At 39.8% G+C, this 15,492-nt stretch overlaps 1 protein-coding gene across 7 annotated transcripts in view; it reads right to left on the bottom strand.

Annotated features, from left to right (window-relative positions):
• L3MBTL3 (L3MBTL histone methyl-lysine binding protein 3) overlaps positions 1-15,492 on the bottom strand; it is a 119,823-nt gene that overhangs the window by 60,956 nt on the left and 43,375 nt on the right. For all 7 annotated transcript variants that reach the window (XM_055136913.1, XM_055136909.1, XM_055136911.1 and 4 more), the window contains 4 exons: positions 15,285-15,389; positions 10,887-11,022; positions 8,376-8,467; positions 5,436-5,587 (listed from right to left, as the gene is read on the bottom strand). In XM_055136913.1, the coding sequence (XP_054992888.1) occupies positions 5,436-5,587; positions 8,376-8,467; positions 10,887-11,022; positions 15,285-15,389 (485 nt within the window). The remainder of the gene's footprint in view (positions 1-5,435; positions 5,588-8,375; positions 8,468-10,886; positions 11,023-15,284; positions 15,390-15,492) is intronic.

Genomic DNA, 15,492 nt, shown 5'->3' with positions numbered 1-15,492 from the left:
GGATATACTCAGATCTAGACTGTTAGATTTCAAAATATCAGGCACCAGAGAAACAACCCACAAAGAACTCACGTTTACAACATAAAGTGAACGGACATCCAGAACATAATGTTATGGAGACAGAGAGGTAAAGTGATTTCTCCAAGTTAGAAGAAAAACACCCTGGTTTTGTCAATCACAGCTGAAAGTTAAGCAAAATGAACGCACACACATTGAGCTCCTCAGATCAAGGCAGAGTCAAATAAGAACTTCTCAAGACTCTTAAAGAGATCTGTCTTTCTTTCAAGCTACGATGGCTCCAATTATTAAGAGAAACACAGGACAATGGTCCCCACCCACTTGCCAATTCCAGAGCAGGATGACTATTATTTTTGCCGCCATCATATATAAGCTCCTTGAAGTCGCCAGTTCTCCGAGTTCTCAGTACATGTTTCAGTACTAAATCCTCCCCAATCTTCATCAGGTTGAGTAATCTATTTTCTCTTTGTCATTCCGAATTCATTTCCAACTTCATCTCTTATAGCAGTTTCTTATTTTTCAATATTATTTGCTTCAAACTGAGAAAAACGAATTTGTACTAACACTGTGGCTTGAAAAAGACAAGGGAGATGCCCTCTCATTGCCCTAGTATAAAATTCGACTTTTTTTCTTAGTTTTCTCCTCACGGAGAAATGAGATCTTAACCCTTGCCAAGGTTAGCCCTTCTTAGAGAATCTGGACTTCACATCTTTCTCCACCCTGAAAAAAGTCCCGTGCACCCTGTAGGTCCTAACCAAGTTCAAATTTCTCTAAGAAAGCCTTGCATCAACACGAATTTTCCCTTGAACAATAATCCACTTTTTTCAGAGCGAAGTATTTTTCCTTAAGGTCTCACAGTTATCTTTTTAACTTACTGCAAACTGCTTTCTCCCAACATCTTAACAAGATGAGAATAATTGTCAATCCCTCTTACAAAGGGGACAACCAAGGCTTAGAAGAATTAAGTCACATACTGACAGACTAAGGCCATTCCCCAAACATTTTTATTTGCACCTTTGGTCCTAGACGCAAGCATTTTCCAACCTGGCCAGAAAATAGCCCACCCTGGTCTCTAAGTACTGACTCCTACCATCCTTCTTGTTTCAGCTCAATTTCATGGTCCCTAAGGAAGCTCAGAACCCTGCAATGAGTGAGTCAGCCCCTCATGGGTGTGCCAACGAGACAGTGATCAGATGCTACTAATAATTAACCCTTAATCATCTTCCCTGCAGCCCAAAGAGTGGTGTTTGTGATTCTCTCTTCCTTGAAGTACGGGGCTACCTAGGTCTTCTCTTTTCATCCCTGTAATCCAGCCTTCCAATGTGCCCCGATTTAATGGCATGACAAGCCTCTTAGCTTTGACACTGTTCTAAGAAACTGAAAACACTACAGATGCCTAAACTTTAGTTTGGGGAAAAACAGAAAATTACTATCACTCTCTACATGTTAAAAAGTTTCTTCTCTTTAAAAACAGTCCTACAGAAAGTGGGCAAGATGCTTGCCTTGCTTTTCACCTTCAATCCTTGGTAGCCCATCCAGTCCAGTTCCCTGACCCCTACCAGGAGTGACCCCTGTGGGCACAGCCAGAGATAAGCCCTAAGCACGACCAGGTGTGGCCCCAAAACAAATGGAAAAAAAAAAATAGGTGTTTAGTACATTCAGAGAAAATCCCAGCCCTACATTTGTTCTAGTGGACTAGTGTAATGTTTTTCTCTTATCCTCAATCTGTTTATTGAAATTTTTTGCCCTGACTCACTGGGACTCCTGAAATGGATGGGGTTGCAACCTCACATCACCAGGCCAAGTCCTGTGGTCATACTTTTCTAGTTCTCAGAAGACAAAGTTACAGAAAAACAGCATTTTTAAGGAGTTCCCTTCCCAGAGCCTGGGGGCAGAGTCAAGCCTCCTCCAGTGTTCTGCCAGGGCTCAGCCCTCAGGCTGCACACGGCCCTCTGAGCACTGCCTGGGGCGCCAAGCCCTGGAGCGCTGTGGCCGCCCTGCATTTTCCATTCTTTCCTACAAATTCTAAGTCTTCTCTAGTTCTGAGTGCCTGTTATATTAAGGATTATTCCTCAGTGTAATGACTCTTGTATCACTGTCATCCCGTTTTTTCATCCATTTGCTCGAACCAGTAACGTCTCCATTATTCCCAGCCCTGAAATTTTAGCCTCTCCTTACTCATCTTTCCCAACGATTGGAGGCTCTTTAAGGGAAAAGGGAATGAGACCTGTTGTTACTGTATTTGGCATATGGATTACACCACAGGTAGCTTGTGAGGCTCTTCAGCACCAAATGACTGTTAAAGGGATAAAATTAAGAGCTCCCATCTACAAAAAATGAAATAGTAAAAAAAAAAAAACCCTCAGAGGTAGAGCAATTTTTACTTTAAAAATATAACTTCAACCCCACATAGATTTTCACCATGATCCTCTTTAAAAGGAAAAAAGTTTTACTGCAACTAAATACTCTGTATAAATGTGTGTGCACCTATATATAAGTATATACTCACGTATAAATAAATGTATAAGTATATATGTACATAAAGAATGATTTCGAATCTTCACTAAGGTAAAAAGAAATAAAACCACCAATTTAAAGAAGAAAATTTTCTCTTCCAATCTCTTTTAAATTTGGAAAAGCAATCCAATTTGTAACCTCAATTATATACCTTAGTAAGTTATCAGATAAAAATCATTCCAAAACTCAAAGATCAAAGAACACAGTATTAATAAAGCTGGAGCGATGCCAGGGCTCTTAAGCAACTTTCAATGTGCCTTAATTGCACACTGTGGAAGGGAACACACTGTATTCTTCTGCTGACGATTAACAAAAACGATTTCATGTCAATAGTCAGACATGCAAGCAAAATCTTCAAAGTAAATATCATCCTAAATATAATTAGTTTGTACTCATAAAAGCACAAAACCAGAACTCAAAAAGAAAAAACAACACCATTTTTCTCTCTTCTTCTAAAGCAGAGCAGCAGGCTGGGAGAAAGCTCAGGTGGGAGAGCACCTGTCTAGCACGGGCTTGCTGCTCATTCAGTTCCCATCTCTGCGTGCCCACCAACCCGCCCCAGTGCCCCCCAGCCCCCAAGTAAGGCACTGCCAAGAATGGCAGAGCTAGCCCCACAACATCCCCGGGTGTGGCTCCTATATGAAGAAAACAAGATGAAAGATAAATTAGAAAACACCAGGATCTTTGTATTGCCCAGGTATTTGTCATCAAACAAAAATGATTGTTGGGGCTGCGGAGTTAGTACAGTGGGTAGGTCCTTGCCTTACATGTGGCTGGCCTGGGTGACATCCCTGGCACCCCAATGATCCCCAATGCCCACCAGGACTGAGCCTTGAATGTAAAGCCCAGAGTCAGCCCTGAACATCCCCAGAGGTGGCCCAAAACAACAACAAAAAGACATACATCAATAAAGCAAGAACCAGGGGCTGGTGAGATAGCACAGCGGGTAGGGCGTTTGCCTTGCACGCGGCCGACCAGGGTTCAAATCCCAGCATCCCATATGGTCCCCTGAGCACAGTCAGGGGTAATTCCTGAGTGCAGAGCCAGGAGTAACTCCTGTGCATCGCCAGGTGGGACCCAAAAAGCCAAAAAAAAAAAAATAAATAAATAAAAAAAAAGCAAGAACCAGGACTGGAGCGATAGCACAGCGGGTAGGGCATTTGCCTTGCCTATGGCCGACCTGGGTTCGATTCCCAGCATCCCATATGATCCCCTGAGCACCACCAGGAGTGATTCCTGAGTTCAGAGCCAGGAGTAACCCCTGTGCCTCGCCAGGTGTGACCAAAAAAGTAAAAGAAATAAAAAATAAAGCAAGAACCAACACTTTCAGAATGCTACAAGACTCTTAAGACCACAAATATCACTCATTCATTTTGTTTATACTGGAGCTAAAATCAGTCAGTGCGTGAATCAATAATTTAAAAAGTGAATTTTCTATTGTTTTAACAAATTCCAGTAATTGATTCTGTGTATCAATTATTAATTAAAGAGCTGGATCTTGGTCATTTACATCAGCACTAAAGGTTAACATCCTAGCACATCAAACCCAAGAGGGTGGCGAGCTGTCCAGGACAGCACTTTCAAATTAAAGTTTCCTCATCAATTCTCATGCCTGAGATTGATACAAATAATTTTTAATAAAATAATCATCAATTAACAGGCAGTATGAAGAGTAAAAAGAATGTGGAAAGCAATACAATGAGGAGTTGGTCAACAAATCTAGACTGAAATTGTCAGCAGGACACACAACTGAGCTTTGTAATAAATGTTACAAGGGGAAAAAGATGAAAAATTACACAATTTTTGTAATGCATTGTTCTTACTACTTTACATGGTCTATATCAAGTGTGTTAAAGATGGAAAAAACAGTGTCCCTGGGATGGGAAGACAGCTCAAAAGGCTAAGCACATGTCTTGCATCTGCAAAATCCAAGTTCAACCCCCAGCACCTCAAGATTCCCACCAAGCTCAGAGTGGGGGGAGCTCTCTCGGTATTGCTGGGGTGCCCTGAAATAACATCTCAGGGAGGGGGAAGACAATGGTGCAGGGGCAAGAACACAAACTTATACACCGCAACTAAAAAGGTTAATACTACTGTAACCAAGTTATACAATCTGCCATGAAACAAACAATAGCAACACATCTCCATCAATATGCTTTCATTCAGCTACTGCAAATAAAAAAATTAGTGACTGAGCATGAAAATAGGAAGGAGAGACTGAATTTGGTAAAGGCACCAGAGAAGAGGGAAAGCTCGAGTCTGTGCACGCACTCACCTTGGAGCACATACGGGGAGTGTGGCTATGGAAACTGCACTTCCACTGCAGGAAGTGCATTACGATACAAAGCACAGAGCAGAGTTAAGGATGTTATGTAGAATAGCTGCCAGATAGAGCTTGTGAAAAATGAAAAATCTGAAATGGGGGCGGGGGAAGGGTCGTAGATATAATATAGGGGTTAAAACACATACTGTATGAGACAGTATAGGGGTGAAGGCACACACTGACCCCAGTCTGATTACCGCAGGACACAATCTCTCAAGCAGCACCAAGTGTAGCTCTGGAGCCCCCCAACACTGGGCCACATGGGGGTAACTCCCTCAGAATCACAGCAGCTGGGCTGAAAATCACAGGGAGAGGCCCTTGGCCTCTTGAGCACCACTTGAACGTGACCCTCTCCTACCCCACTCCCCAAAAATAAAAAAATCACTGAAATAGAGAAAGAGTAGAAAAACAATGTTATTTTTAAACTGTAAACTTAGTATTGTTTATATATATATTGTTTATATATATATGTATACACACACACACACACACACACACACACACACACACACACTTGGTCTTTTCGAAAAAAAAAAAAACACATTAGCTAAGGAGGACAGCAATGGAAATGTCTCACCAATAGTCATAGCTCTCATCCCAGTTGTCAAAATGCACGAGGAAACGATTGTCCACCATATCTGTTACCGTAGCAACACAGATGAATGCAGGATTCTTTTTGTCTACAGCTTCAAGCTTCATTCCAACTCGAAAGCCAGATGGAATCACTGTCTACAAATCATACAAATTTAATTGGAGATAAGCACACACTTAATAGAAAGACCTGCACCCTGTCTGCACCTCCTTCTAAGTAGCCCGGCAACCCTGGGGTTTATTCACAGAATTTACAAGCCCTATACAAGTTTCCACAGCTGAGCAGCTTTCCAACATGCAACAATAGGAACAATTCTCTTGGGCTTGAGATATAGTACAACAGGTAAGGTACTTGCCTTGCACATGGCTGACCCAGATTAGATCCCGTGCACCACAGAGGATGCCCTGACTCTGCCAGGAGTGATCCCTGAGCCCAGAGGCTGGAGGAAGCCCTGAGCATGGCGGTGTGTGGCCCAAAAACAAAAAGAAGCCCTGCTGCTAGCACAGTTTACAGTCTGTATCTCAAAATTACAACACCCCACAACCTCTGAAAGCAAAATTCATTTCAACAAGTGATTTGGTAGCTTGGTTATATGACTACTACTACTATAAAACTTAATCAAGTTTTATTCACCATTTATAACTATATAGTGAATAAAACTTTTTTCTTTTATTATAAACTTAACAATGAGCATTATTTCACATAAAATAGTCATTTAATAAGTTAAAAATGTGTAAGCGTCAGTACAAATTCACTCCCACTTCTTAAAAGATCTCTCTAAAGAATACTCTACTGAAAGTAGGTCATTTTCATGCAATGAAATTGAAACTGCAAATTATTATGACTTTTAGTTAAAACTACAGATATTATTAACAACACCAAATGAATTAACTGAACACATATAGGCATTCAAAATATTTTTTAATGAAAGGAGAGCCACAGAATATTAGCCATCTAGAATATGCAACTTGGGCAATGTAAAGTTTGCCAATAGTATGGTAGGCAGTAAAAATAAACATTTGGGGTTTGGGACCACACTGGGCAGTGCTGAGGAGCTATTCCTGTTCCTGGCTCTGTGCTCAGGAGCAACTCTTGTTATTTTGGGTATATCGTATGTAGTACCGCAAAGTGGTGGGTAGATGAGAATCAGCTGCTAGTAAGACAAGCGCTGTATCTCCTGTGCTATTTCTCTGATCTGCTTATAATAATCTGTGAGGGAAAATATATCATGCGCAGAAGATTACCAGTTAACCAGACTGAAAGTATACAGGTACTATTTTAATCACTATGTAAAACATGACTAATCTTTTTCTTTTACTACAAAATAAAACTATCATGGTAAAAAGTAAAATGCAGACATACTTATAATGGAAAACCAGAATGAAATCTAGTCTGAACTGCAAGAAATACGAATGTTACATAGAAATCTTTGTTGTACACTTAACTCCTGAAATGATCAGTTCTGATCATAAACATGTGGATATTTTAAGGTCAAAGACTCATGAAACAGAAAATCAATGGGTTCTAGCTATCACATAGTCCATGATCAAACTGTCTTCTAGTAATACACAGAATTTAAGAAGATGGCTCAAGGCAGTTAATCAAAGCTCTTGCTGAATTCATCAAGAAAAAACAAAGCAAAGATTAGGAAATCCAGAGAGAGAACTTACAGTAGACTGCCGAAGTCTCCACGTGTCATTCTCCTCCCCTTGCCAGACCAGGAATACTGACTAGACATTATTGTCATGTCAGCAATTTACCTATCCTTTCAATTAAGATACTTAAATGGAGCAATATGGGGTCTAGTGTCCATTAACAAGCCCCTCCCCTGCACAAACATACTTCTCTAATTTAACCCACCTTATGCGCAATATAAACAAAGATGTTTCTATCATTAAACTAATGCCCTCAAAACAACTAATTAGCATCATTTCCCAAATGGAAAGGATTTGAAGTGGATAAAAAGGTTTTTCTATATTTCTAATATTTATTCCATTTGAAAAAGAATCCCATTAGTGAAACATTACTGTCTGCTCGCCACGCTCTCAGTCACTACCCTGTCTAACTGAAATTTGGAAGGAATATTCCCTTTTCGAGAGAGAAGACAGCCTCCAGAGTATAGATTCCATGAGGGTCCTTAGTCCCTCTGGAGATTAGATATGCCCCGATTCAATGCTCCAGGGCTCAGCAACAGGCTCAGAAGGGACAGTAAATCTTAATTCTAGGGTTCAGAACCAAGCAGCTCACTTTTGGTCAGATCCAGGGCAGATCCAGATCATAGTTATCCTCCAACTGAGCCCTCATAAAGCTATAAAAATGGCTCTAGTTTTCCACCTGCTTGCTCTCTGTTCATTTCAATTAGATTAAAACCTGGGCAAGGGAGAAGAATCTAACATATCATGTTCTCCACAGAGATGGCAACAGAGAAACAAGCAATAGAAAGTAGGAACACAGGTCAGAAAATAGAAAATATGCAAATAATCATACTTTGCTTCTGTCTGCTTTACTGCAAAGGGAAGCTAGAAAATGAAGTGAAAGCAAATCAGTCTCTAGCACGTAAAGCTAAAGATGGTGACATTCATCTCACTAAGGGAATCCCATTTCAACAACACTTCTAAATAGAAGACACTAGAAACAAAATATCCCAGATGATCTCAATAGGCACCTTAACTGAAAAATATACTTGGGTTTTGTCCTATTATCATCTTCCACCTCCTCCCCCTCAAAAAAATGTATGAAACAGTGAAAAATATAGGTATTTGTGAAGATGTTAAGCTACTTTTAAAGATTAATTACAGCAAGAGTATTCTATTTACTAAGGCAGTAAAATTTATGGCAGCTATTTTTGTTATTACTTGTAATTTATGCTCTGAAACTCTCAAAAGCCACTTCCTTTTAAAGGAAAAGTATTTTGGATGTACTTACTATATTCTGATTTTCAAATAGTGACTTGGGAGCAGCTTGAGCTTTACAAGTCTTAAGATAAGTCTGCCAATTAAATTCTTCTTCTTTATATCCTAAAGTAAGCACACATAAACAGACTTAGTAAAATACCAAAATATTTTGCATAACCTTCCATTTCCACTTTATAACTCCAACACGGCAAAGTCAAGCAATCAGCGATGGTTTAATATACAAAATTTAACTCCTATTCCCTAACAACTTCTACATACAAGCTGTGATTATTTCCAAAAAACTGCTTTTTCACCCCCTATCCTGAATTAAAAGTAGCAGAGATAAAGAACATAAAGTAGCTACATATTACATTCAGGTGTACTTCTTTTCATTAACAGAGATCTCTTTCAGTGTGTTGGTAGAATTCCTCAGCAGTAGGCTGAGTTAAAGGAATCAGATTCTTTCTTCTTCACCTATTCTATTTTGAAACACTAACTTTTGCTTGGGCAGGGAAGGGGGAGTGGTGGCAGCTGGTTGGGTTTTGGAGGGAGGGGACACACCTGGCAGTGTTCAGGGGTTACTCTTGGCTCTGTAGCACTATAGCACTGTAGTCCTGTTGTTCATCGATTTGCTCTGAACAGGCACCAGTAACGTCTCCATTGTGAGACTTGATGTTACTGATTTGGCATATCGGATACGCCACGAGGAGCTTTCCAGGCTCTGCAGTGCGGCCAGGATGGCTTGCCAGGCTCTCCGAGAGGGATGGAGGAACAGAACCCTGGTTGGCCGCCTGCAAGGCAAACGCCTTACCCACTGTGCTATCGCTCTTGGCTCTGTACTCAAGAATTAATCCTAGCAGGGCTCAGGGGATGGGATGTTGGGGATTGAACTTCGGTTGTCCATATGCAGGTGAGTGTCCTACCCACTGTACTATAGTTCCACTCCTAGGAGACTAACTTTTCAGGAAAAAAAAATTACTAACACAATAATTTTTTTTTCTATCATTACAAGGAAGACAACTCAAAACTTATGAAAATAAGCATGTTGGCAAATAGAACACAAGAAATATAAAATTTTTCGTGGGAGCAGAACACACCGGCAATACTAAAAGTTTATTCCTGGCTCTGCACTTAGGAATCACTCTGGTGGTGCTTGTGGGACCACCAGAGATGCTGAGAATTGAACCAGGTCAGCTGCATGCAAGGCAAGGAGTTTACTCACTGTATTATCTCTCTGGCTCCCAATACTAGAAACGTAATTGCCGTAATATTTATAATTTTACGAAGAAAACATTTTCTTAAGAAATAAATTGAGGGGTTGGAGAGATAGTACAGCAGGTAAGGCCCTTGTCTTGTGCACACCCAAAATGGGTTTGATTTTCTACATCCCAAATGGTCACCTGAGCACCACCAGGAGTAATTCCTGAGTGCTGAGCCAAGAGAGGCTGCTGAGCATTGCCCCAAACAAAAAAAAAAGTAAAAGAACATAAAATAAATAAGTTGAACATTTTATCTGATAATGTGCTCTCCTCTACAAGGTCTAGAAGGCAGCATGAGGTTAAAAATTCTCCATACACAAAAAACAGTAATCTTATATAAAGGCTTACACATTTTCTTTTTAAATCTCATTTTCTCTAAGTGTTTTTGTTCAAACCTTCAGCCACTTGGAATTACCATTCATGGGGGCAGAGAGATAGTACAGCAGGTGTGACTTTTGCCTTGCACATGACCAAGCCAGGTTCAATGTCTCATATACATAGATCTCCCAAGTACTGGCAAGAGTGATCCCTGGGTACAGACTCAGGAGTAAACTTTGAGCACCACCAGATATGGCCCAGAAAAGGAATAAAAAGTAGAAAAAAAAGGTTAAACTAGTAATACAAAACTTTGATTTCAAGTGAAGAATACCAATTTTAAGAGATGAAAGGAGGAATAAGATATTAACTACATTAGAGACGAATGGAAAAGTGTTAACCCCTTCCTCTTTATATAAAAAACATAAGCTTTATAAACAACTCAGTAATAAAAGCACAACTTAAAAGCTATTACTTCAATCTTCACCTAATCAACTAATGTTATAGTCACCTTTCCAATCCCTGAAATACTAAGATCTACAAGTTTGATTAAGAATTGAAATTTTTAAGACTTTCTACATGCTGAGTATAAGTAAATAAACTCATTGTATAAACATAGAACAACTTATTTTTCTAAACTGTTTTTTCAAGAATGTACATATCATAGAAATCTTTAGCTAAAATCTGGAGCCAAAATTACTTATCATGAAAATGTGATTTTACATGCAAATGAGCATAAAGATAGTTTACTAAGTTGGAGTGTACCTATTAAATGTTTCACTTTAATATTTTCATTATCATGCACAAGTTTTTTCTCTTGTTATGTTCTAATTTTCAACTTTTTCCAATTTTGATGTTTATTGTTACAAATAAAAACTTGAACTTTTATCACAAAATCTGAATAATTAAAAATTACAAATTTAGAAGTGTTTACAGAATTTAAAATATAAAACTAAAAGTTGCAATACCTTTGGGAGGATGGAGTTTATGGCCAGTTTTCTCACACCACCCAACAGGGTGAATATCCAGAGCATCTGCGTTTACCCAGAAGTCATAGCAGTCTGGATAGCCATCAAAGTGCAGCTTGATCCTATATCCACAAACCTGAAATAGATAAAACAGGCTGACCAATGGAAAAAAAGTGTTATAGATATGCAAAAAGCAATATGAACATCAAAAATGGGCTAATGTACATTACCAAAACCCTCTGATAAAGAGCAACAAAGACTAGTGATCAAAGAACATAAAGGCAAGACTTTGACACTCTATACAACGTACTGGGAAGCCATCGTCTGTGCTATCCTCGCAACATCCCAAAGTCATCTTATAAGCACAACATGGCCTGCAGAACTGTTTTTCCAACTACTCTCAGGTCTTCTTTCTAATCTATTGAACTAGCACAAGGTACTAAAGCAGGCAGAAGGGACCAAAGTAAGTGTTCAGCAGGGAGGGCATTTGCCTTGTACATGGCCTACATGGTTCAAGCCCCAACATCCCATACAGTCCCGAGCCCTGCTAGGAATGATTGCTGAACATGGAGCCAGGAGTAAGTTCTGAGCACAGCTGAGTGTGACCCCCAAACCAAATAAACAAATACTAGTGGGCAGGAAAGCAGTTAGTTACAGAGCAAACACAGAACCGGGGAGAATGCCCAGCTATGCACTACCTGGATGTTGGTGCCCAGTCTGTCCAGCTCATGACACAGGGAAGTAACAAACCACAGCAATGTTACTGTAAGCACAGAGAGAAGCCACTGATTCAGCTCTCAAGCAGAGGCGGAACCCAAAGAAAGAGATACCCCCCCATTCAGACTAAGGTGAGAAAGGGTTTCTAAGTCACCTGTAAGAACTCATTCTATATAACCCAAGCTGAATGTCTACAGGGCTCCACTCGAGGAAATTCTGAGTTACAGTTTAAGAGCAGCACGCATCTGTGGGGATTCCGTGGGGTCACTGCTCTGCCTTGGGCGCTTAGAGAAGAATTCTGCACCTCTATGTCCCTCACATCAGCAACAAGCAGATGCAATCACACGGAATATATTCGTGCGGAAGCCCACATAGCTCCCTAACCACTCAGGAGCTCTGCCCTGCAGTAACGCAAACCAGACCTTTGAGAGTACAGAGCTCTGGCAGTGCATGAGCCAGCAAAGTCCCTCCAACATGCAGCTGCACAATTACTCTCATAGGAGAGTCGCTAAACTCGTTGCTAAAACTCAAGCAGCAGAATAAACTATATGGGATCAGCCCAGTTATGAGAAAAGTCATGCATGCACAAATCTATGTGTTATTCAAGCGTGTATGTTTGTGCTACCTGAGAATACATTTCTATGTACTTATAGTGAGTATAGTTATTTAAATTATCACAAGAATTACATATACTCACATATCCATATAGAGAGAGAGTCATAATTATAAGTCTGGAGATAAATGCCAAATATTAGTGATTTCTTCTGAGACATGAGAAAGAAGAAGGGATAATGGACATTTTAGATTTTCCATATTAGCATTTTTCAGTTGTAGTACGTTGATGTATTACATATATAACATTTACAGAGAAGCTAAATCTCCAAGGACATTAGAGCCCGTCAGCAGAGCAAGGCCAGGATCCCGCATGTCCACTCTTTCAAGAAGGGCAGGAGGTTCCTCGTGTGCTGCACACCTGCCCCATGCCAAGAAAGACCTTGGGGCTGCTTTTCTTACAAGCCTAAGAGATGGCAGGCGACTCAGCAGTCTCTTGTCCATGCGTAAGGAGCATGCCCTGTTTAGTCATTTCAGGGTCATCTTGCTCTGAGTTCTGTCCCTCTCCACTGCCTCAATCCCTACTATCTCTTTTGCCCTCTGAAACCCCTGCACCCTTCTCTGTGGCAAGCCGTCTCCACAGCCTCAACCTTGCTCGGTGACATGCCTGCTCTTCCCTTTTAAGCATTCCTTTGAGTGGAGGCTGATCCTTCTCCCACTCTCCAGCCTCCAAGGCGGATGAGGTGTTCTTGTCCTTGGGCCATAGCAGGGTCCCATTACTCACTCTTCTCCACTGCTCCTCTCAAGCCCAAAGCTTCTGTGGAACAGTTGATGAAACTGGTATGACCAGAGGCCTACAGGAACCTACCCATAATTCTCCCTCTTTTATGAGCAAAGTTTCATTGCTCATTCCTTAAGAATAAACTACTGGAACAATGAGTTCTGAATGCAGAGCTTCTGGTTCCACTATTTCCCCTCTAGACAGCCCTGTCCAGTTTCCATTTTAATTGGTCAAAAAATTCTTTTCAAAACCTCCTCCCTCTCCTTTAGGCTCTAAATATCACTATCTCCCACCCTTATTCTCAAAGACCTATGAAAAGAATTCTTGCAACTGTCTGCCTCTAAACTGGCAACCCGACCTGTGCCCACCATGCGCAACCATCCTTTCCATATCCTTCCTGCTGGAACACAAGGAGAGGTTCCTCCTGCCTAAAGCTGTACCCCCGCTTAGTCTCTGGTTCCCTTCTTTTCCTATCTTCTCGTGACTCTGATCTACTCTCTGAGCTGTCCAAGCTTTGCCTTCTAGTGTCTTCTTCAGAATTTGAACACTGTCCAGTCTCTTCCCCTTGCCAAAAATAAATAATAAATAAATAAATAAATAAATAATATTCAATTAAAAAGTAAAAAATAAATAAATAAATAACAAGTAGCAAAAGGAAAAAGAAAAGACTCTCTTGCAAATGAAAACTGGTAAGCTCCTAAAGTCCTAAGCAGTAGCATCCATAAATTTTTTTTTTATTTTTTAATTTTTATTTATTTATTTATTTTTGCTTTTTGGGTCACACCGATAGTGCTCAGGGGATCATACTATTGGCTCTGCCCTCAGGAATTAGTCCTGGCGATGCTCGGGGGACCATATGGGATGCTGGGAATTGAACCGGGGTTGGCCACATGCAAGGCAAATGCCCTATCCGCTGTGCTATCGCTCTAGCCCCAGCATTCATAAAATTTTAAATATTCACAACTACCACCCTGATAATCCTAAGGGCTGGCTCCTACAGACATACTTACACATGCAAAACAAAACAGGACTAGAAGAGTGCTCTGCTCATAATGGCACTGTTTGTATTAATGAGAAAGTGAAAACTACTCAGATGTTTATCAATATGGGAGCAATTAAATGAATCATGGCAATTCAATGAAACAGAATACTATTTGGTGTTAAAACATTCTGTCTATATTTTAACGTAGAAGATAAAACTTCAAGAAAACAACTTTCAGAATAGGAGCCCATTATTTATAAAAAAGACAAATATGAAAAAAAAGACAAATATGTACATAATTTAAAAACACTTGGAGTGCATACACTAAAAGGACAACCAACATTATCTACAAAGAAGCTTTGAGTCTTCCCTTTTTAATGGAAGGAGGTTGGATAAACACTCCAAGCACCAGCAGACATACATCATCCCTTAGTCGTACAGTGACAGAATACTTACCCTCCACATACAATCTGCAAGAAAAGAAACCACACCAGGTTTCTGATACCAGTAAAATAACCCAGCCATTTCCTTTCACTAGTTCACTTGTTACATCGCAAGCTCTAAGTTACTTTGGCCTTCTTTGTCTTAGCTGTGGCATCTGAAATACTGCTTCTTTTGAGAAGCAGTATAAGCTAAGAGGTAGAACACACAAAGCTTAGCATCTGGCCCATGATATGGTATGTCACTGTATATTATTAAAGATTAGGTTGCCCTCATCCAACTCTAAAAATGGACTGTGTTCTGTAGGGGTCTAGCTTTTTAAAAGCCTATTAGAAAGTCTTTACCAAGTCCAAAGAATACTTGGTAAGTAAAATCAAATGCAAGGTGATATGTCTCTTCTGGAAGAAAAATTTTAAAATATGTATTACTAGCTCAAGATAAGGAGAAACAAGAAAGAAAACTAAATTGCAAGCATGCTCTCAATAATACATTGGAGTATTATATATATGTGGCATATATATATATATGTATATGTATATATATATATACACCCCACTCACACAACATGAGAGTTACAAATTTTCCTTGAAACATTTTGAAGATATTCTATTAATATGTTATCAATATATTCCTTAGGCACCATAGTAATACCTGGAATGGAATCAACACAGAAATTGAAGTCTGTCCCTACCACCTAAAACTATGTGTTCTTATGCACAATACTAAACCTCTCTGATCCTCAGTTCCTTCATCAACAGAACAGACACTAAAAAACATGACCCACATAGGGTTCATACAAAAACTACATACACTACTAAGCACCAAACCTGGAGTGAAGTAAAGGAACTCAACAAATAACACATCTTCTCATTAAAATTCCCAAACAGACATTTTATTTTAAGAGTAAAGACAGGGCAAAGCTTACCTCAGCAACAGTGAGGACACAGTACACAGACTGATGCTCTGGGTCCACGCCTTCTAGTTTCATGCCAACTTTAAATCCATTTTTGTTATATGGGAATGACTGATACTAAAATGCAAAATAAAAAGCAGTTAAGGAATTATATTCTGAAAGCCTAGTTGAAAGTGTTAAAAATTACCGTGATTAAATATTTAGGCAGTTTAAGTCAATA

Source organism: Sorex araneus, chromosome 4, assembly GCF_027595985.1.
Source record: "Sorex araneus isolate mSorAra2 chromosome 4, mSorAra2.pri, whole genome shotgun sequence".
NCBI classification, from domain to species: Eukaryota; Metazoa; Chordata; class Mammalia; order Eulipotyphla; family Soricidae; genus Sorex; species Sorex araneus.
The sequence above is the reverse complement of the archived record's forward strand: the minus strand, read 5'-3'. Positions and strand labels throughout refer to the sequence as shown.